At 37.5% G+C, this 23,077-nt stretch overlaps 1 protein-coding gene across 14 annotated transcripts in view; it reads right to left on the bottom strand.

The window, feature by feature from the left end:
- Positions 1-23,077, bottom strand: part of MAP7 (microtubule associated protein 7) — a 154,140-nt gene that overhangs the window by 9,696 nt on the left and 121,367 nt on the right. For 7 of the 14 annotated variants that reach the window (XM_081044717.1, XM_081044709.1, XM_081044715.1 and 4 more), the window contains 10 exons: positions 19,853-19,966; positions 14,980-15,107; positions 10,242-10,357; positions 9,612-9,895; positions 7,327-7,561; positions 5,938-6,109; positions 5,623-5,724; positions 5,182-5,232; positions 5,023-5,080; positions 2,306-2,408 (listed from right to left, as the gene is read on the bottom strand). In XM_081044717.1, the coding sequence (XP_080900843.1) occupies positions 2,306-2,408; positions 5,023-5,080; positions 5,182-5,232; positions 5,623-5,724; positions 5,938-6,109; positions 7,327-7,561; positions 9,612-9,895; positions 10,242-10,357; positions 14,980-15,107; positions 19,853-19,966 (1,363 nt within the window). Of the gene's footprint in view, positions 1-2,305; positions 2,409-4,852; positions 5,081-5,181; positions 5,233-5,622; positions 5,725-5,937; positions 6,110-7,326; positions 7,562-9,611; positions 9,896-10,241; positions 10,358-14,979; positions 15,132-19,852; positions 19,967-23,077 lie in introns of those variants that run through there. The other 7 variants (XM_081044712.1, XM_081044721.1, XM_081044714.1 and 4 more) reach the window with 2 other exon arrangements.

The following is a 23,077-nucleotide window of genomic DNA, read 5'->3' as shown; positions in this document are numbered from 1 at the left end:
GATACAAACTTAACAAGCACATTAAACATACCCTATGGGGTCAGGGTCAATCAGAAATGGATGGTGTTTCTCAAACTGGGGTCCAATTATCTATATGAATTTTTACAAATTTACATTTTTATTCTGATAAAAATCTTTAAAAATCCATAGCAGAGTAGTGTAATCATCAATATGGCTGACTGTAAAAAAGCTGTTTCATCACATGATTTTCATGCTCCATTTTGCATTTTATTTTAGAGCATACTGATAAGAGGCAGTACCAGTTTATGTGACAAGGGCTAATGACTAATGAACTAGGTTCAACTGGGTAAATAAACATTGTGTTAGTGTCAAGTAAAAAAGCCAAGTTACATCATAGCATACTATATAAAAAACGAGATCTGAGGTTTTAAAGCAGTTTAAATAAAGAAAAGAAATGGGTGAAATGAATCATCAGCAACTCACGGCAGAACAAGCATCCCTGATGCAAAAGGGATCAATAATTGCAGAAAAATATCATTCTTCACAATTAATGACTTGTTTACTTTGGATGTTCCTGGTCTACGAGGTACTATTTTTAACTTAAATTTGTAACTTGTTGTTTTGGCTTTACGGATAAATGAGAGCTATCAAAATTTTAAACCTAAGTTTATATTTGTAAAAATAACAAAAGTAATGCTTGTATATCTCTGGGACTCTGCCAGATTTTTCTTTTTTTCCTTTAAAAGGGAGACACACTGGAGACAAAGGATGAAATTTGTTAGGCTCATTCTTGAATTATATCCTAATTTTTATATATGATACTAACCTGGATCTGTCTGTATTGTTAGGTGACAGAATAGAAAAAGACCTGCTTATATGTGTCCTAGGTATTTGTCAGGGATCACCTTACATGTATGACAAAGGACAATTTATTACTTGGGTAAAAATGCATGACACCATTAAGTTCACAGTAGTACTACATAGCACAGTAGTGCTATATTTTTAAATTACAAACTGTGCTCTGTGTGTAGAGGAGGATTAAAGAAAATAGAATTTTATTATCTATATCATTTTTCATAGTACAATTATGTTTCAGGTTCTTATACAATGATTAATTACTTGGTGACTTTACCACTGAAGAGAGTCAGCTAATGTATAAAACTAATTTTATTGATCAGACAGAATTATCAGTGGCTTAATAAGCCTGTTCCTTATGATAATAATGGGGTTTGCTTTGTGGTGCTTATTATTCCTTCCTAAACATCTCTGAAGTCAATAAATTGAACATCATAAATTACAGTAGGTGGGACTATTTTATTTGAAAATCATATGAACTAAAAAAATAAAATATCACTTTATAGCTTAGGTAATTATTGCAATAGATTTTTTTCAACATAATTGAAAGCGTATTAAGATCTTCCCTAGGAAAATTACTCTCTTTGGTATTACAGTGGGCAAAACAAAAAAATCCCACTGTCTCAGAAAATTGTCAATAGATATCTTATGACTCATAGACATCTTAGGATATCAATCTTAGGATGACTTATCTTTTCACTGCTGCCAATTATGTTATAAAATCTTGTGTAGTGCGTGTTTTTAGCTTGAGGAAAAAACTAATTTGAAGAACTTCAATTCTCTGATGGTAGCAAAGACTCTAGCATTAGAGACTGAAAAACTCATAAAATAATTAATTCTGCAAATTAATAAAAAGTCACAGCTGAAATTTTTGAACATTATTACAAATAATTCTACAAGGTTTACATGACTGGATTTTTAGGAACAGCTATAAGTACTCTTATTTTTCATTTTTGAGTGGTCTTATAATGCTGTCAATATAACTGTAAGAAAAGAGAAAGGCAATCTATCTTCAACCCACACTTCTTTCTTGGCTGCTGTTAGCAACTGTTTGATTCTTCAATAAAAAGACCTACTACTACTAACATATCATAAGAAATATTGGTATCTACATGACGTTTACTCTGGAACAAACACGTGACTCAGTAAATATCGTGGCAAAAATATAGTTGTCATATACCAGTAAGGGTGTGCATGTGGTCTAGATCACGTTAAATATATATAGAGAAAAATAAATTATTCCTTGTAATTTTCTTTTAACAGTCACACAAAAACCTCACCATCATATTTAAAGACTCAAGAAAAAAGGTATTTTCCCCTTTTCACAGTACAGAACTACTGGCTCTACCAAACATTATTGAACCAAAATAAAAATAAATTTTATTGTTAACACTTTGAAATTACATCAGGTCCAGGAAATTCTGGTGGGACTGGTGGGGTAAAATCAATAGTGTCTGCTCTAATGTATCATTAGACACACATAACTCACCTCTCCACAGTCACTTTTGTGTGGTGTGAGGTAACCACATGTGGGCTGGCCGCTGGTTCTCCATTTCCTGGAGAGTTCATCACACATGGAAGTGTAGATACCGCTGGACATAGTAAAGAAGACGGAACAGAGGATCATTTCTCCTCTATCGTCAAACCCAAACCCCCGAAGCTAGAATGCCTGATTTATGTCCCGGCTCTGTTACTTACCAGCTCTGTGACCTTGGGCAAGTGAAAAACTCTCTGTGCCTAATTTTCCTGAGGATAATAGTACTTACCTTATAGGCTACTGTGGGAATTAAATGCATTAACACATGCAAAGTACTTAGAGCAGTGCCCAGCATATCGTAAGGGTAAAAATCAGTGTCGTTATTATTTTTGCTTGCACTAAATTGACTCTGGACAAAAAGTATATGAAAGCAAAGCAATTGATGAAGATAGTAGTGAGCTAATTAGATCAGCCTGATGCTGAACATCTTTACTGAATGATTTGGAACAATTCACCAAATGATAAAAAAAATATATTTCTTAAAACTATTTAAATATTTTAAATATTATTTAAAACTAGTATTTTTAAAAACAGTTTTGTTCTAGTCACACTTAGAATGTTAGGGATTTCATGAATTATTCCTAACTGTGCCACCTTGTTATTCAATGCTCAAGGTCAGAGTCCAGCTTAAGTCAACAGTATTGATAAGTGACTAAAATTTGGGACAGGGTTACTGTGTCTCGTAAATCTTCATACAGGTCAGAGTTGCAGGGAAATTCGTGGCAGTTTACAGTTTTAGTTTGATGTGAGAAATAACTGAAATAATTCCAAGGAAGTGTTATTTCACAGCCTGGCAAAAACTCATAAAACTACCAGACGTGCAATGAGTCTGGTAACTGAAACAAAGAAGTATGGATAACTTTAAGGCTGCCAAAATTTGCAATGCTGACATAGGGCAGACAGCCTCTGAGAAGACTTCTCTGATAGGTCTGTAAACTCACCTGCCTACCTGCCTACCTGCCTGCCCTAGAATTCTCTTTGGAGCACTGGTAACACCATTCAGCCTTCAACCAGGTATAGGACTGGGAGAAGAGAAATATTTGTTAGCCAGATAATCCTCAGGCCTTTTTTAAAAAAAAAAATGGTATTAATGCAAACCAATTTCTTATGAGTATTGATAAACATAGGTATGACAATCGACAAGTTTTGCCTTCCTTCTTGTCTTTGTTCATTCTTTGATTGAAGTACAAATACTGAAAGAATTGATAATGGAACAGCATGGAGGGAAAAAATAAATAACAAGGGGCTGGGCCATGTACACACTACAGCATCAGCCCCTGAAATAATCCTGAGCTGTGCAATTTACATCCTGAAACACACATGTTGATGACTCAGAGGGTGCTATGCCTGCTTACAGCCTACCTAGTACAACATTCTTGGAAACAACTAAAAATGCAATGGGGTTAATATGCAACCACTAGTATTACTCTCCAAACATACTCAACTAGGGCATCTTTAATAGAGCATGAAAACCCTACCATTAAAGGAATCACCACATAGAGAAACTAGAATAGTCTTTATTGAAATAAAACCAAATCCCCAAATAAAAATATTTTATATTTGAAAACCCCCAGAGCTTGAAGAGAATGACTTCTCAGATAATTTCATTTGATCTTTACTCCAGTCTTAAAAAACAACAACAACAACAACAACAAAACAAGAAAAAGAAACTGAGGTATCTCTGGTCCTTTCTTCTAACTGTAGATGAGGAAAGAGGAAGACTTGAATGATGAGCTACCTACCAACCACCTGTATGTACAAGCATCAAGACCATGTGGGATCACAGATGGACCAGAATTAGAAGGTGGTGACTGGGACTCCAGCTGTGCAAACTGGGCCTATCACTCCATCTGCATAAGGACCCTGCCTGGCTTGGTCACAGTGAATACTAGCACCTACAAAAGGGTCTAGCAAGTAGTAGGTCTCTGAAAATGCTATTGATTCCAAGATAAAGCACCTTTGACCTCACAAGGCTGCAGTGGAAAAACTAAACAAGAAAACGTATGCAGGATGCACGTGACACAAAAAGGGTATTTAATAGAACTGAACCTGAGTACTGTTAAGGTTAATTTTATTTTTATTTAAACCAAATCTGCCTTAAAAGCACCAAGACATTAAATCATCTACGTCCAAAGTCTATAGCATATGAACAACTTTCTAACGAAATCTCAACAGATTTTTAATTTTAACTCTATTCTGAAGTCAGAACTAAAATAAACAATGTTTAAATCCGTTTTTGAGAACTGCCAAAGTACATGTTGTCAAAATGTGCAAGTTTAAATGAAATTTTAGAATGCAAATCAAAGAAAATTGTTTTAATTGTGTGCGTACACATACACATATCTCTCTCTCTCTCTATATATAGTATATATTCTATATATACCCACAAATACATACAAATATATATACTCACAGATACATGTAAGATGTAAAATGATTTAAGATATTAAGCACTCCATCAGAGTATATACAAATATGAGAAAACATATGCCAGAAACGTTGAGTTTTACATAAGGGGAAAATTTGTGGACTACATGACACACACCTAAACTTCTGTGAGTCAATGACATCTTTTTTTTTTTTAAATCAATCAACGAATACCTTGACCTCTACAAAGTCAACTCAAAACTTCTATATTTAAATTTATTTGAGTTCTTTGAAATAAGTACCTGTTCCTCCAGTGAGAGCTCCCTTGGCTATATCACCATTTCTCTGATCAACAGTTTTCTACCAAAAAAAAGGAAAAACGCTTTTTAATGTCAAAGTTCCTAGTGAAGTAAAGAAAAATAAAAGCCATTAAGAATAGTTAAAAATGGCCATCTTAATACCTTATCTGCAGCTTCTGTTCTCCTGGTTCTTTTCATAATCTCCTCAAGTCGCTACCAAAAAGAATTAACAAACAGATCAGATATAGAAAGAAAACTAGCCTGGCACACTTTACTTACTAAGCAAATAGCAGGTCATTAAAACAATGGGTGTTATTTTGGGAAAATATACTATCCACTGCTTTGTCTTAAATGGAGTTACTCCAAAAAGTTAGAACTGACTTAAACTACCATGAATTGGAAGTAACTGTTTTTGGTGAAGGCTGAAATATAAACAGTGATTTCTTTGGAGGGAATTATTATCACTAAGAGCTACTTGAGTTTATCTGTAATGAGCAGAACACATTTGTTTTCTGATGGCAATGAGCTAGTCTCCTGGTCTTTAGAAAGCTTCCAGTGTAGAAGCAGATTAGGGCTCCAGTCTTCTGCATTAGAAGCCACTACCTTCTTTCTCTCCAGGCGCTCCTGCTCTTCTCTCTGGAAATGCTTCTCTCGTTCCTGCCGGGCCCTCTCTGCTTCTTCACGAACACGAGCTTCTTCCTCTTTCTGAAAACAATTGTCACAGGCTTCTTGCCAACGGGCTGGCTTGGCCTGCTGCGCCAATCTCTCGGGGTACCCAGAGGCACAGGCCAAAGGGCAGCCGGAGAACGTGCGCAGACCGACAAAAACGCTCACAGGGACACTGCCCGTCTTCCTCTGCTCATCCGGGAGACACCCCCGCCCCATCCGAGCACCAGGCCACCCGGGAGCGCCGCCGACCTGTTTCATCAGGCGCTCCAGCTCCTCGCGCTCGCGCCGCGCCCGCTCCTCCGCCTGTTGCCGCAGCTGCGCCTCCCTCTCCCGGGCTTGCTCGGCTTCCAGCCGGCGGGCTTCTTCCTCCCGGCGAGTTCTCTCTTCCGCTACCTTTTGAGCCAATTCCTCTCTTTTTTGCCTGGAAAAAAAGACAACAAAACAAAGATCATGAGGGGAGTCCCTGGCAGAGACGCTTGGGTTGGTGGTTATTGCCAGGACAGTTTGTGCCAGAGGTTTGGCACAAAAGCCTCCACTGGATACATTCGACATCGTTCAGGGACAAAATGGGAAGCCACCCTCTTACTCGCCTTCCTCATTGTGCCAGCCTCACGATGCCTTGTGGTAAACAGAAGCAAAACGTAACTCCTAATATTTGGGGGAAAGCTTGTCTTTTACAAAGAAATGCAATTTAAGTATCATTTAAAAGAGACTTGTTTAACCCAATAACGTGACTATTTAGTAATGAATTTGAAACCCCTCTACCCCCAAGGAAATCTTTGTAAATAAATAAAGGTTATAATATTCTGTCACAGGACAGAAGGAATATGGCCCATGTAAGCTCCCTGTTGGGGCCCAGCTCCAAGATGGCGGCCAACTCCAAGATGGTGGCCCAGCTCCAAGATGGCGGCCCAGCTCCAAGATGGCGGCCCAGCTCCAAGATGGCGGCCCACTTCAAGATGGCGGCCCACTCCAAGACGGCAGGCCAGCACTGGGGCTGCGATCCTTCCCAAGTTGCAGTTCTGCTTATTTGAAGAACAATTATGTTGACGTTAGCCTTGTTAGCCTAACTAAGCAAACTGTCCCAGCATACTGTCTGGCAGGCAATTATGGGAAACTTAACTATCTCGCTCTGTTACCCTCTCAGAGGACTTAGATCCGGAAAGAAGAAAATGTGAATACTTAATATTCATCTGTAAAATGATAATCAGTAAGATAATGAGGAAACATGGAGATCAGAGATAAGTCAATAAAAATCAGACTGTACAATTGTACCTCTACTGTGGTTATAATTATGTAAGTGTGCGTGTGTGGGTATTTATGTGTGTATCCACACCTGCAACTACGCAGAGACTGGAAAGGATTGCCCAAAATATACACAATCACTGAAAACTGGTAGATTGTAGATAATTTATTTTTATTCTTTAAATCTTTCTTCATTAATGTAGTATTGTCATTATAAGAAAATGTGATTAAAAACAATCACATAGTGGTCAGAGGAACACCAGGTAAGAGTAATTCTGAAACAACTAATCCATTTACTTTCCTCACTGCTACCGCCTCTTCTCTTTGAATGAAGACTGAATCTAAGGTATCAGGGTATTACTATGATATCACTTAGCAATGTCACTCCTTTACCTTTCAAGCTCTTCTCTTTCCCTCTTCTCCCTTTCCTCCTTCTCTCTCTGCTCTCGGGCCAGCCGCCTCTTCTCAGCTAGAAGCCTTGTGGCCTCTTCTGGGTCGGTGGTGCCTGCAGAGGTCTTCGGAGAAGCACTGGCAGTCACAGTGGATGACGGGACTGGGGCTGAGGCTGAGGCTGGGACCCAGGCTGGAGTGGGGGCTGGGACAGGAGCTGGGGCCGAAGCTGGAGCAGCTGTACAAACAGGTATAAGGAGAAAACCAACTGAAAACAAAACCCAAAGAATAAAACAAAAACTAGCATTCCCCACACCCTGGGCCTAGAATTCATCATTATAAAAGAAAAGGGAATGTTTATTACTACGTGTTCTCACAGTTTCACTGTATTCTATCTGTAACCAAGCAACAGATAACAAAGAGTTGCATGTGTAAGTGAGACATCCAACAAAACTGACACTCTTCATCAAGTCTTATTTTTATACAAGTTAAATCAGTTAACAATGTATACTGAATGTGTATTCAGTACAGACTCTCACATTAGTTCTGTGGAAAGTTATACCCTGAGCAAAAAGATGGTGAGATCTTCTATTTGCCTTTCATTGCATTTAAAAAATTCCCTCTTTAGTGACTATTCATGACTAGAGGACTAAAGCGTTTCTATGACCATCCTCAGCGTCCATGTCACGAGCTCAGACTCAGGCTGGGAAGATGACACCCAATTAAGATGTCCCTTTTGTCTACTCAGAGCTGTCTCCAGGTCTGGGATGGGAGGAACCAAGAGCTTCTTCAGGAGTTGGCACTCAGACTCCTTATACATGCCAGGTGTCCACTGTCACTTTTGATGCCAAGATGCAGGATGGGCACAGAAGTTCTCTGACTTTATTCAGATTCAGGACAATGACCTAAAGAGCTGGTGCAGCAGAGAGATCCACAACGAGGAATCACAATGGAGTGCAATCTCTGGCACCTGACCATTTCAGACCCTCCTGTCAAGATTTACATTTCTTCTTTTGCTCCCACAGGTATTTCTTTATGCTCAGGATGCTATTTGGCCTTTCTCTTCTCTTTCCTTCTATGCAAACAAACACTGGACTCCTCCATTCTCTAACAACACTATCATTTATCTTGAGTCATCTAGTCTTTCTTTGCCCCTATTCTCTATATTAAAGTGAAATCTTAAGTAGAAAATTTTGAATAAAGACAGTTATCAACCAGAAATATTGAATTGCTAGTTCCAGCTGATTTTAAACTTTTGAATAGCATCTGGTTAGCCTGGCAGAGATGCAATCCACTGGGTGTTTTGGGAAAAAAAATTTGACTTCTGTCAAGCACACAGGCTAAGCCAGTGGTCCTTATACTTCAGTAAACACAGGAATAGGGTGATAACTGGCCACTCTACTTCATCTGGCAATCCTGCACAGGAGTCAGAGTCAACGGATGAGATTAGTAACCTTCAGCTTCCTTGGATCCACCACATATTCTGACTCAGTAGATCTGAGGTAGGGCTGGGGCTCTGCAGTCTGAAATATCATATATGCAGGGTTTAAAAATATTCGCATAAATTCTTTGAAAATCTTCCCTTTAAATGGTGGAGACTAATCCCTTCCACTTGAGTTCAAGTTGAACCTAGGGACTTTCTTCCAATGACTAGAATATGACTGAAATTGTGACTTCTGTGTGTGTGGCTTCTGAGACTCGGCATAAAAGGCATAAAAGATACTGTGGATTCCTCCTGATTCTCTGTCCCAGATCATTCACCTGGGGGAAGCCAGCAGAGCAAGCAGATTGTAAGGAGATCAAGCAACTCTATGAGGAGGTTCACATGTTATGAAACTGAAGCTACCTGCCACAGCATGTGTGTGAGCCATCCTCCAACAACCCAGCTAAGCTGCTCCCAAATTTCTAACCAAGACATTGTGTGACAGAATAACTGTTAGTGGGTGTTTTAAGCTACAAAGTTTTGGGATAATTTGTAACACAGTAATAGATAACACAAGTGATTCTGATGCAGGTGCTCTGAACACCACATTTTGTGAAAATGATAAAAGGAATCAGGAACCATAATTGAATTAATATGTTTTAACTCCAACAATAGACTTTTGGATATATGATTCCACTTTCTTTACATGTGACAAAACTATACTAAGGATAAGATCCCAAAATTAGCCTCAGAGTAAAATTTCTAAGTTCCTAATAAGGGGGGGGGGCACTGTGTAAAAGAGGAACAGGAGGAAAAAGGAGAGAGCAAGCAAACCACATTCCATCACAAGCCAGTTGATTCTTACCCGGGGCATCCTCTGGTTCAACAGGTGTCCCCTCTTCAACTGTGGCTTCTTCTACCTTCACTAAAGGTACTCTGGCCTTTAGTGAGGCCTCGTTGGCAACTTTCTGAGATTCCTTCTCAGGGTCTTTTCTCTCAGGTTCCACTCTGACTTCTCTTTTAACAGGGCGGATGTTGCCAGGGGAAGGGGGCCGGACTGGAGCAGTGGCAGCTTTGACTGGTACGGGAGGCAGGGAAGATGTTGGTCTGGGTGTGCCAGGCAAATGAGGAAAGGACTTGGATGGGAGCCTGGAACACAAACAAACAACATAAAGAGAAGGGGACATGTATGAATAGGCTTGCCAGAATCTTCCTTCCCTGAGCCCCCTATCATGTAATTGTCCAAGAATACCAATATGGATAAGAAATGAAAGTTTTTAGCCTTGCGCATTTGTCTTTTATGTGGCAAATGCAGAAATACTCACCTTAGTGACCCATTTCAGTTTTTTGTTTTTTTTTTTCTTTCCTTTAAGGAAAAACGTTATTCCCTAAGTCAAGGCCAAACCATGTGGGGAGATGAACTTCCTTTCAGAGGACAGATGCTACTACTTCTCCAGCATGGAAGAACCCAGCCAGCCTCTTGTATTTAACTTACCAAAGTCTGGAAGAAGCTGGTGTTCTGGCTTTGGGATGAGATGGAGACACAGCCCTTCGGATGCTGGATGTGAGGTGGAAGGGCATGTTCTCTCTCTCCCTCTCTCTTTTATAGCCCTAAGTTCAGAGAAACACAATCATTATATTTCTTCATGCACTGGACAACCACATGGGACCCCCCTGGCAGGTATACAGCATAGTAATTATGCCTCTGGCGGATCAGTCTCCAGAGAGGAAGGCCCAGGACTTTTCACAAGGGAGGTTGGGGTTAAGCAGCTTGGGTAGCTTTTTTTCCTTTTACTCAAAACACTTTAATTAGACTGAAGTCAGATCAAGGAGAGATCTGAATGGGAAAACAAGGAAGGGTGATTTGTGATGTGGAGGTTTTGGGGATGAATTTCATCATCTGTACATTAATAAGACAGATATCAGAGAATGAACCTACATACAGGTATATAATCCTCAGATAGGGTTCTTTTTTTTCCTCTTTTTTTAAGTGCCACTGAACCAATTTTTTTCTTTCCTAAAACTGATCTTTTTTAAATCACTTGAAAGGGGTAGGGACAGCAGGGGAGAAGCAGTTTGGAAAAACGCTCACTACTTGAGGTAACACCCTCCCAGGCAGGTAGATGTTTTTATCCTCTCAGGTCTTTTTAATGTCCTTTCATTGGTCTTGTACCCAATCACCTATTTGGGAACCACACGCGTAATAGTGCTCCTGAGTCTCATCAGGATCTGAGTAAACAGTCAGGAGTCCATACAATAATCTTTCTTGTTTACACTTTCCACAGGCTAAGGTGGAACACCTGCAGCAAGCTGCTCATGTCAATGGTCTGGACAACTTACCAATTGGACAAAGACTTTAATTTTATAATTAGAGTTAGGTTTGGAATACAAATAGCCTCCAACAGAGACAGTATAGACAGATACTCCAAGGCAGTGTTGTCCAATAGAACCTCTTGTGATGACAGAAATGGCCTAAATCTATCATGTCCAATATGGTAACCATTAGCCACATTGGGCTATTTGAATTTAGATCTACATTAAATTAAAATTAGATAAAATATAAAATTAAATGCAGGCTCACAAAATACATTTTAAATGCTTAATAGTAGCCATTTTAATTTAGGTATAAATTAATTAAATTTGAAATTGAAAAGCAAATTAAGCAAATAATTTCATTTATAACATCAAAAAGAATAAAATAGTCAGGAATACACCTAAGTAAAGAGGTAGAAGACTCATACAGTGAAAACTAGAAGACATTGCTGGAAGAAATTAAGGAAGACATAAATAAATGGGAAGATATACTGTGTTCATAGATTGGAAGACTTATTATTGTTATGATGGCAATGCTACTCAAAGCAATCTATAGATTCAATGCAATCTGTATCAAAATACAACATTCGTTTTTGCAAAAATAGAAAAATCTAAAGTTCATATGGAATCTCAAGAGACCCTAAATAACCAAAACAATCTTGAAAAAGAACAAAGTTGGAGATCTCATACTTCCTGATTTCAAAATGTACCAGTATTTTAAAGCCACAGTAATCAAAACAGTGTAGTATAAATTTAATTAATAAATTTAATTTAATTAATTTTAAAAAAAATTAATAAATTTTTATTAAATATTTATATTAAATTTATTAAATTATTTATTAAATTATTTATTATTTATTTATTATTTATTATTTATTATTTATTTATTATTATTTATTAAATTAAATTAAATTAATTAAATATTTATTAATTAATTTTAAAAAAAAACAGTGTGGTTCTGGCATAAAGACACATGTCTAGACCAATGGAATAAATAGAGAGCCCAGAAATAAATGTTTGTGAATATGGTCAAAGGATCATTGATAAGGGTGCCAATACCACTCCATGGAGAAAACACCATCTTCAACAAATGGTGTTGGGAAAAGTGGATATGCACATGCAAAAGAATGTAGATGGGCCCTTACCTAACACTGTATACAAAAATTAACTTAAAATAAATTAAAGACCAAAGTGTAAGACTTAAAACTATAAAATTCCTAGAAGAAAACATAGGGGAAGCTTCATGATATTGAATTTGGTAATGAGTTCTTGGATATGATAGGAAGCAAAAGCAAAAATAAACAAATGAGACTACATTAAACTTAAAAACTACCATGTAACAAAGAACACAATCAACAGAGTAAGAAGGCAACCTACAGAATGGGATAACGTATTTACAAATCATATATCCGATAAAGGATTAATATTCGGAATATATAAACAACTCCTACATCTCAACAATAACAAAAATATAATAATTAAGATTTAAAAATGTGCAGAATATTTGAGTAGATATTTCTCCAAAGATGATACACTAATGACCAACAAACATATAAAAACATGCTCAAAATCACTGATAATTAGAGAAATGCAAACCAAAACCACAATGAGATAGCCCCTCATACCCATTAGAATGGCTACTATAAAAGAAAACGAAACAAAATAAGTGCTGGCAAAGATATGGAAAAAGTGGAATCCTTGTGCCCAGTTGGTGGGAATGTACTCATAAGTAAAATGGTTCAGTCACTATGGAAAATAGTATGACAGTTCCTTAAGAAATAATGTAATTACATAAGATCTAACAATCCCACTTCTGGGTATATATCCAAAAGAACTGAAGACAATATCTGGAAGCGGTATCTGCATACACATATTTATAGTGCTATTCACAATAGCTAAGAGATAGAAGCAACTCAAATGCCTCAACAGATGAATGGATTAACAAAATGTGGTGTTGTATATACATGTATATGTACGTGTGTAGACATGAGCACGTACACGTGTGCACACACACACAGAGGAATATTAGCCTTGAAAAGAACAAAAATCCTGTGACATGCTACAACAAGGATGGACCTTGAGGACATTACACTAAGTGAAATAGCCAGTCTTAAAAAGACAAGTACTGTATGACTCCATTTATATTGCATTTAGGTATCTAAAGTAGTCAAATTCACAGAAACAGAAAGTAAAATGGTGGGTGCCAGGAGCTGGAGGGAACAGGAAATGGGGAGTTGTTTAACAGGTATAGTTTCAGTTTTGAAAGATGTAAAAAGTTTGAAGGTTGGTTGCACAACAGTGTAAATATACTTAAAATTACTGAACTGTGCACTTGAAAATGGTTAAAACGGTAAATTTTGTTACATGTTTTTTACTGCAATTAAAAAATGTTTTAAATTAAATTTAAAATTGGTGTGTCAGTCTCACTAGCCACTTTTGAAGTGCTCAATAGCCACATGTGGCTAGCTGCTCAACTGGACTCGAAAGTGCAGCTCTAGGGTACACATGACTTGCGGAGTCATTTTCTGGCAGTAGATATTTGCCTAAATATTTAGTTGTAAAGAGGTGAAAAGAAGGCCAATAGATTAAATTCAGAAACAGGAGAGCATTACAAAAAAAAAAAAAAAAGAAAGAAAGAAAAAAGGTGACAAAGTAGTGGTTCTGGATCATGTGATGAAATCCCTCTCTTTCAATCAGTTGGAGAAGGGTAAGCTCTCATCCTTCGCTCCTGGAGTGTTAATTTTTGTTTTTATCCAAGGCAAGGTATTTTTCCTTTGGTTCATGTTTCTCCCTCAATAAATACTTAATGTTTGGCTAAAGCTTCCCTGCTGTACTACTGCTTTTTGCCCATAGCTAGGACCAATGTGCTAATGACAGAAAACTTCCCAGACTTCTGACTCAATCATGAATTAAATGCTGATTCCCGAAAACCTGAAAGCCTTGAAAGAAAACTGCCTGTAAGCAAAGCCTTCAAATTCTCACAATCCTAGAATTATCCTCAAACATCTAAGAAAATCCTTTTAAGTGTCCATTAGCTTTCTAAATCTGAATTGTTGGACTGTAAGATTTTTAAAAAATTGTTCCAGTCTTGTATTAAATGGGTCATGCTATTACCATGGGAGAGAGGCAATGAGATCTTCTGGTTGACTGGTGAGTCCTTTAAGACTGAAGTACAATGTCTGAAGACCATAGAACAGTATTTACATCTTTGAACAGATACCAAATAACTCACAGTTTAAAACAAAGAAGAAAGATTCCTGGAGATGTACAAGTTATCTCATTGCATTTATAGCATGGTGAAAATTAACGTTAGCTCAGTCACTTTGCCAGTAATGACAAGTACAAATTATATTCTTGGAAAATCCGAGTTTATAACACAGTCCAACAGCCTTTCAAGAATTACTTAGTGAATAACTAGCATTGATAAAATACTTTGTTACTATATTTTAGGATCTGAGACTTGACAAGGATTAAAGATGCAGATAAAAATTCTTCATGTTGCTTTTTAGTGCACCACATGTAGAGTTCATCCAACTTCTGGATATGGTTGGAATAAAATGCAGAGGCAGCAGTCCAGGCCTACTTCTTCTTCAAAGATTTTCTACTTTCAGAACTAAAAGTATGCTGGCATTGCACTTATCTGTATGGAGGCACCAGCAGGGTGCTTTAGTCATACATACATCCTTGAACAATGAATAGTTTTCATTTCCAAATTCACATTTTTAGGGGGACTAAAATCCCCAAGTGGAGAGGAAGTGTGGGAGACACTACCACCCAGCCAACCAGATTCAGGCCTGGTGGGAAAGATGGGCTGGCGGATGTCGCCACCTCCCAATCTTACATTCACACCGCACCTTGGGGTGGTGTCCACTGCACAGAAATAGCACAGGTGGGCCTGGTCGCCCCCAATGGCTACTCACCGCTGTGCCATGAACAGTCCTCCTTCGCGCAGAGCCCTCAGGTGGTGTGACAAAGAATTTTGGTCGCTCCATCGGATTTCTAGAGTGTGCAGCTTTGTAGGGCATGATGTTGATGGGGCTGCAAGATGCTGAACGAGGACAAATGGGGATAACTAGGGTGCAGGTGATTGTTTTACACACAAGAGTGCCAGAGGAGCAGTTGAAGGAAAGCCAAAAGCAGGTTCAGAAGAAGGAGCAAAGCAGAGATAGAGAGAAAAGTAGGGAGAAGATGTTATTACCTAAAGGTGTCCAGAACCATCACACTCAGCGCTCCTCACAGTCCTATCAGTTTACAGTGTATCCAAAAGGAAGGCATGTCCAAATGAAAAATGTGGAATATATAAGCTCTAAGTACTGATTAAAGATACAGATGTAATCCAATAATTATGGGAAGCAATCGCCTTATACTCCTACAGACTGATGGTTCTGGTAAAATGCTACTACATCAGTGGTAGATAATTTTTATATAAGGATTGCTTTATAATGAGATTTTTCCTAATTAGCTTTAAGATGAACAAAAGGTGGAAAGACAGAAAGCAAGCAAGCAGGCAGGCAACTATTTCAGGAGTAAAGTTCAACAGCCAGTGGTAAAAAAGCAACAGAAGTTTTAAAATGTGAAACAACCAAGTCTTACTAGGTGTTAAGACTTCTTACAAGGATAACTAATAATTTCCAGAAAAAAATTTTTGTAAATGTGTTATCTATCCAAAGGCAAATCAAATGCATGCTCTGGGTTTCCCCCAAAGCCAAGGCATTTGATGATTTATAACAAGCAGCAGTAGAACATATAGGGACACAGGATGTCATCATTTAAAACAGTGAATAGAACACACATATGTTAGAATGGCCAAAAATAAAGTTGAATCATGAATAGCTTTTACAATTTTACTCAAGATGGAATATTTTTTTGAAAAATAACCAAGTTTCTAACCATTCACCTTCAAAGAAACACTGTCATTAATTAAATGATTCTGAGCAACAGTGGGTTGAAAGACATTCATATAACACTACATAGGTATCGAAAGTATGGATACGAGGCCCCAGGTTCCTTTTTTGATCCTATCTAGAAATCATGTTTTCCATCAAAAATAAGACAATTAAACATGAGTACTGAGGCGAGTTGTATGTATTTGGACCATGTTATAAAATGGTTTTACCCAATCTCTAGCCATAGTAGCAACCCTTTAAAGAGACCATTATGTCAGCTGAATATAATAGTATTAATAAATTAAAAACTCAAAAGTTCACAGAACACCTTCAGGATAATCTTAATTTCAGAATTAGAGTGAAAAAAATATTCGTTCATTTGGTTTAATCTGTATACCGAAAGTTGATCAGATTGCATCTTTATTTACATGCTCTCTTCCATCAAATGTCTGGCAGCAGCTTCTGGTTATCACTAAAGGGTTAATGCAATGAACAGACTGGAAACTGCATTCTCTTTCCCCAATCATCTGAAAACAGAACTCTGTATCTTCAGGATAAACTAAAATACTTCACATTCCCTCATTTCTCCTGAAAAGAATATGTGTGTCGTACTTGGGAGCTTACATAAAGCTTTGTTTTAGACATTGATAATAAAGGAAGATTCCTATGTGTTGAGAGAAAGGAGGAGCTTCTGTCATTTGGCTTGTTGTGATCACAGGAGAAATAATTTGAAAATAACCTTTTCTCAAGTGCCATAGCAAAGTCGTATTTGCATTTCCCAGACAAGGAAAGAGTTCATTAATGCAAAACTCTTCCAAGCCAATCAAATACATTTGAAGAATAACATCCTGGCACAAGACACTTCTGTGGGATTAATGACCAGAAGAGGCACACACTGCCCAGGGCACAGCCAGAGGCCGTTAACCTTGCTGGAGGATCGAGAAACTCTAGACAACAGCCTGCTTTCAGGCCATGGGTCTGACACTGAAAAAGGAATGAAATATGATTTCTTTTTCCTCTAGTGGAAAACAGTAATTTCAGGGTTTATCTATAGAGCATATCCAAAACCATTCTGGATATAAGCCAATCTCATTATGCCTCTGTGTCATTCTTTATTATGGTGCTGAAGTACTATCAATCAAAGGATGAAAATATCTTAAACCTATCTAGTGTAGTCGTTACAAAAATCCTCAAATTTCATTGTTCAAGGAACATTGCCAGGCTAAACCAAACATTAAAAATTCCTTCTAAAGATATTGCACTTCATAAGATTCATTGTTTTTCTGAAGAACAACTACTGAAAAACCTGAAACCTTTAAATCAATTATTCTAATAATCTTGCCCTTCTGAAAAAAAAGTGAAAGCAATATAGAGTTGTTTTATTTTTTTCCCCAGAGTGTCATCCATATCACAAAGTAGTTTTATGAAACATGAAAATTCTTTTATGGAAATGGCTTTGAGAAAGTCTTCCACAATATCTGTGTTTCTTCTTACTCTTGGTAGCAAGTGTGCATTAATTTAAATCATTCAAAATTTTCTATATGAAATAATGGGTGAAAACATAATGCAGTTCAAGTAGTTGGAGTGTAACAAAGAATTAAAAAAATTACATAATAAAATAACATGAATAACATTTATTGAGTGTGCAGGCACTATTCTAAGCATTTTACATGTAATAACTTATTTAATCCTGAGCTCTAATAATCACATGTATTTTAAAACATGGGTATGGAAAAGTCAACCCAAAGCAGTAGCCATAAATGAATGGCATGAGACTATGATTTCCAATTCTCAGCTGCCCTTACTGCATGTTCTGGGAGTTTGCAATCACCTAAATCAACATCTTAGGGGTAAGGATGACTGTTTTAATCTGCTACTGTAACCCTAGCTCTGGACATAGGTACTCCTCTTGCCAATAGCAATTGGATATAAGATGAACTCAAGGACAACACTAAAGTGAGAAGAAAGAATAATTAACGATAGATGGAAAAAGAAGTGATGGAAAAAGTGTTTTTGACAAAATAAATGTAAGAGATGTTTACATATATAATTTCAAATGGAAAAAAATTAAAATCCAACAGTTTGGGTTCATTAAACGTAAGCTGTATCAATGAAATAATAGTTAACAATGATCTAAGGCAAATATTAATAAAACAGGCAACTCAAGAAAATGCTATGTATTGCCTCATGCTAAAGTAAATTACATAAATCAATTTGTGAAAAGGCGAATGGAAAAGTCGCAAAGTAAAGACGAGCCAGTTAGCAGAAAAAAGCACCTGACTGAGCATAATAATGAAGAAAGGTGGCAAGATGGGAAGCAGAATGAGTGGAAAATGAGGAAATGGTGTTGGAAAAGACTAGAGGAAGAATGAAAGAATTGACAAAAGTTAGTGATGACAGAAATAGCAAAGAAAGACAACTTTCTAGCTGTGAGGCAGTCCTTTAGTATGAACACATACAGTGTGGAGATTCATAAGCATGATAGCCATACACTACTATTTTGATCCTATGAAATAGAACTGGAAAGCAGTTTTAAAGGTTCATCAATTAGCTGGACATAAAGAAAAACTTCTGTGACTTGTACAAAAGTACGCCACTCATAGGCATAAAAAATAAACTGTCTTGAAATAAGCTGTACTTTTGTTCCTCCAGAAAAATCTGATGCAACATGATAGCTGACAAGAGAGTTACTTTACAGAAAACACAGAACATTGTGGTCCAGCTAGTTGAATGCACAGCTGTAGACATAGCATCACACAGGGTGCCAAGGATGGAAGGTCACCACGTTTGAGATCCAGTCCACTGATTTTCTAAGTGGCTTTGGTGTAAGTCACTTTTTGTTACCGCATTTGGTTTCCACAGGCTGGTTGTGGGAATGCCTGCGCTTGCTTTGATTGCCTTCCAGGGGTACTATGAGAATTAGTGTTGATATCAGCTCCTTGGGCACCGTAGATAGAAGACATCATAAAATCACCAGGAATTGTTATTTGTAAAGAGGGCTAATGAGCATGAAGAGGCTTGCAAAAGCAAAGTGTTTTTTAAAGGGATCTTTATGAAGAGGCTATGCAATTTCCTAAATGCCAAATGAGGACTGGTAGACTGGTTATACAGATATAACAGTGTGCCCAAAGGTATTTGGGAAAATCCAAATCAACTCACCAAGAGACAGACATTGCCAAGAGCGTAATATGTATCTTTCTTTCCAACTAGATGCAGGCTCTACACTAACTTCTCATTAAATTAATTGGCTCATTTAGGCACGTTTTGTACTTCAAAATGTAGAAGAGTTATAACTAATTATAATAACCAGTATTTGGCATATTTTACACATTGTCAAAGTATGTAACAAATAGGAACACCATAATTAGCCTTCTCCACAAGTCTTACTCAGAGTTCTGGAAGAGTGCTCTTCCTAGATTACACATAAGAGATTGGAACAGGGAGGATAAGTAGTGAGCCTACAACCACGTCATCAAACTCTGTACTTAAATGGGCTTGTGCTTTGATTTATTCCCAAGTCCACATATTAGTGTATTAAATTATTTCTACCTCTGGTCATCTGCTTAGACGCAGGGGCAGAAAGAAAGGCAGGGAAGGGATAGGTTTTCCTGGTCATATTATGAACAGACAGAAGCATCTGAAACCTCTGATCACAGGGAGGGGCATCCTTTCGACTGCCTGGCATCTGGTGTCCAGATAAGATGTTAAGACATATGCTCAGAAGAAACAATGCGAGGGGCATGAAACCAACACCAACAGACACATTTCCAAAGCCATTCCACCCGGAGGAGAGAGAAGCACACATTGGGAAAAACAGAGATGTGGTTAGATGAATATTGGAGGCTCAGATACGCTTCAAAAGGAAGATTTTTACCTCACCAGGAAAGTTGCACCTTGACAAATTTACCTGTGTCTCCAGACAAGGCAGCTGTGCTTTTACTTCTGGCCAGGAACGAATGTGTGGGCGTCAGTAGTCTGTTAACAATGCTGCTCTCCCATGGGCTGAGCTGCAGGCGGCGAGCTAAACGTCACCACATAAGCAAGATGTTAGCAATCATTCTTTCCAGGGGCAAGAGGGCGCAGAGTATCACACCTATCGCTTCCATATGCTGGGCCTTCGAGAGAGACTAGGCTTTCCAGGGAGGACAGCTGGTGAAGACTCAGGGCAACAGGAACTCTGCTCAAAGGAGCAGCTATTCTGTAGTGTTGCCTTTCTTCAAATGTTAAGTTTGTAGCAGGCTCTATATTTGTTTTATAGACGCAGATTTTTCTAACCACCCTCCTTTAGTAATCAACAGGTAACAGTACAGAAATGTGATTTCCACTATAGGTTTGGCATGTATTGCTGACTCCAAGTCTAGATTTATATATAAATAAAGACAGAAAGAGTCTCCATTAAATTTTGCTAGTCTCCATGAATTGCTACTGGGGCAACTGGGGAAATTAGATATAATACAAGAGGATTCATGAAAGATTCCGTATAAAATTTCCTTTTGACTTGTCCATTCAGCTAGCCAGGTTTTTTCGTCTCCGTTCAGCAACAACATAAAAATTTTGGTGGAGGATAAGGGTAAAACCGAAGTCAGGTAAAATTAAACAGAGAAGCCAAAAATCCAGTATAAACATAATATTGGAGATTACTAGTGAATGAGTGAAGAATCTGGAAAATAAACGTAAAATAATGAAATAGAGTAAGGTCCCACATTACATTGGGGTTTGGCAAGTTCATTATTAGGAAATGCATGCCAATTATAAATTGTTTCACTTAAATGGTTAGCTTCTGGTGATGGCCCATGAAAATATATAGAAGCTACCTTCCAAAAATACCAGCAAGGAGGCTTACAAAATCCTACTATCATTAATGTAAAGTGATCACATATCTCTATTTTAGAACACACTTTCAAGTCACTTATAAAAGTCTTTAAAACTGTCTAAACCTGACAAGGCTACTCTGATCTGCATCATAACAGCAGCTGCAAATCCGTTCACCTCTGAAGCAATTGTTCTTATAACAATCTTTTATACCTTGTATTTAAAAGTGATATTAAAATTCTAGGAAATTAGTTTTAGTTAATAGGAGCCATCTCGTTTTAAGTGTTGTTATGGAAAATATTTGCTCCTATTTGGAAGAGGTACCAATCTCCAATAAGAACCTTAATTATCTGACTTTATTTTAAAAGAGTGGCTATTCTGATCAAGGCTGTGGTGAATTTAAGAATTAGTGAATTGTTCATTAGATTTTCTGTTTATTAGCAGTGTCTTCATGGTTGAATTAAATCTTATCAGACAGTAAGATATTAATAAAAAGATCTGTTATAAAAACTAATGTAATAGTTACATAAGTAGTAGTGCATACAATGGGAAAAGTGCTCATTATAAACTATACTACGGTAGTGTATGTGTATGTTTGTATTAGCAATGGAATATAATGTAACCTAAATCAGAATACATTCACAGAATAAGATCAATGGGGATCAGGATTAAATGAAAATCTTCAACAGAACTATATTTTTAGTAGATGAGAAAAGGAAGAAAAGATGAATGTTTCCTTTCTTAGATAAATTCTGTAGGCTGACTGGCTTAGAACTGCAGAGATGGTTTATCATTGAAAAGACATGTCTTTTCCTCACCTCCTTGATTAAGAAGTTCAATTACTCTATTCCTGTGGCATCAACCAAAGGATTTACCTTAAATGAAGATCATTAAATACCCTCTTTGAGTTGGGTTTAAAGCAAATCCAAAGACATTTGTTTTATAGCTCCGACATGGAAAGATTTTGCTAAGAGAAACACGTTTTCATGTTTACCACATTCATAAGTAAGCCCTAAACATGAGACAGATCTCACCCAAAAGATAACTTTTCAGTGAAGGTTAGGACAGGAGAGTAAGTTTATTGGTTTCTTTTTTTCCAGCTAGAGGAGCCAGATTTTAAGACGATAAGCTCCTGAAGGAAGAGATATTAATTCTCATGAAATAGCTGTAAAGTATCGACCCTACTGTGTGTCCCCAAAAATAAGACCCAGCCGGACAATCAGCTCTAATGCACCTTTTGGAGCAAAAATTAATATAAGACCCTATCTTATATAATGTCTTATAGTAAAATAAGACCGGGTCTTATACTAATTTTTGCTCCAAAAGATGCATTATAGCTGATTGTCCGGCTAAGTCTAATTTTCAGGGAAACATGGTATCTAAGCACTTAAAAATGAGATATTGACAAATTGCCATAATAGACCATCCAGACCAGGGGAGGCAAACAAACATGACAGATATTTGTACTCTCACGCTCCTCCACAAGCAGGGAGCCACTATTCAGTTCCGATGATGAGTGCCATGCAGAAACCAGGCAAGTGTTACCAGGTCCTGATTTTTCATTAGAAGTAGGAAATATAAATGGCATATGAGATCTTCCATTTTTAAAATGACGGCGGTTAATTCAAATCAAAACAAGAACAAAAACCCCTGCTCAGGTCACACGGAACATGTCAGTGGGCAGAATTCAGTTGGAGGTCTACCACTCCGTGTCCTAGGATCTAGGAAAAACTTTATGGACTAGTATCAAGCAAAGAGCAGGCAACTTCATTCTTACTTTTTTCAAACTACTTATTCTTTGTCCTTGAGAAAAAAACTGGTTAAGCAGGTAGGTTAATAAGAAACACACATTTTTAATGCAAAAATTTCTAATGGCAATGTTCTCTCTATTGCAGCAATTATAGAAATCTTTAGTAATCAGTGGTTTTCTTTTAAGTCAGGTTATTTTATCAGTCTATGTGATACTACATTCATGTGTGATAATGAAAATATTTAAAAACTGGTAGGGCATGGGCACAGAGCCAGTGGATACTAGTCATTAGCTCTGGAGGGCTTGGGGAAGCACAGCTTGGGGAAGCCCAGCTTGGGGAAGTGGATATTTCTCAACTGGTATGAAAATATTTCAGTAGTTTTTGATAACCAAAAGCGCATTTCAGTGAAATGTTAATTTTGATAGTTTCAGAGCCTCAATTTATTATCAATTTTAAGGCTTGTGCTATTGGCCTGAAATAGCTCAAACAATCTAGCAATGGTGTAATACTCTCCAAGAGTCTGCAAATGCCTCTAATTTAATAACTTGATAAGAATACTTTCTAATTTG

This window comes from Rhinolophus hipposideros (genome assembly GCF_964194185.1).
Source record: "Rhinolophus hipposideros genome assembly, chromosome: 3".
Lineage (NCBI taxonomy): Eukaryota > Metazoa > Chordata > Mammalia > Chiroptera > Rhinolophidae > Rhinolophus > Rhinolophus hipposideros.
Note: the sequence above shows the minus strand (reverse complement) of the source record. Positions and strands in the feature narration are given on the sequence as shown.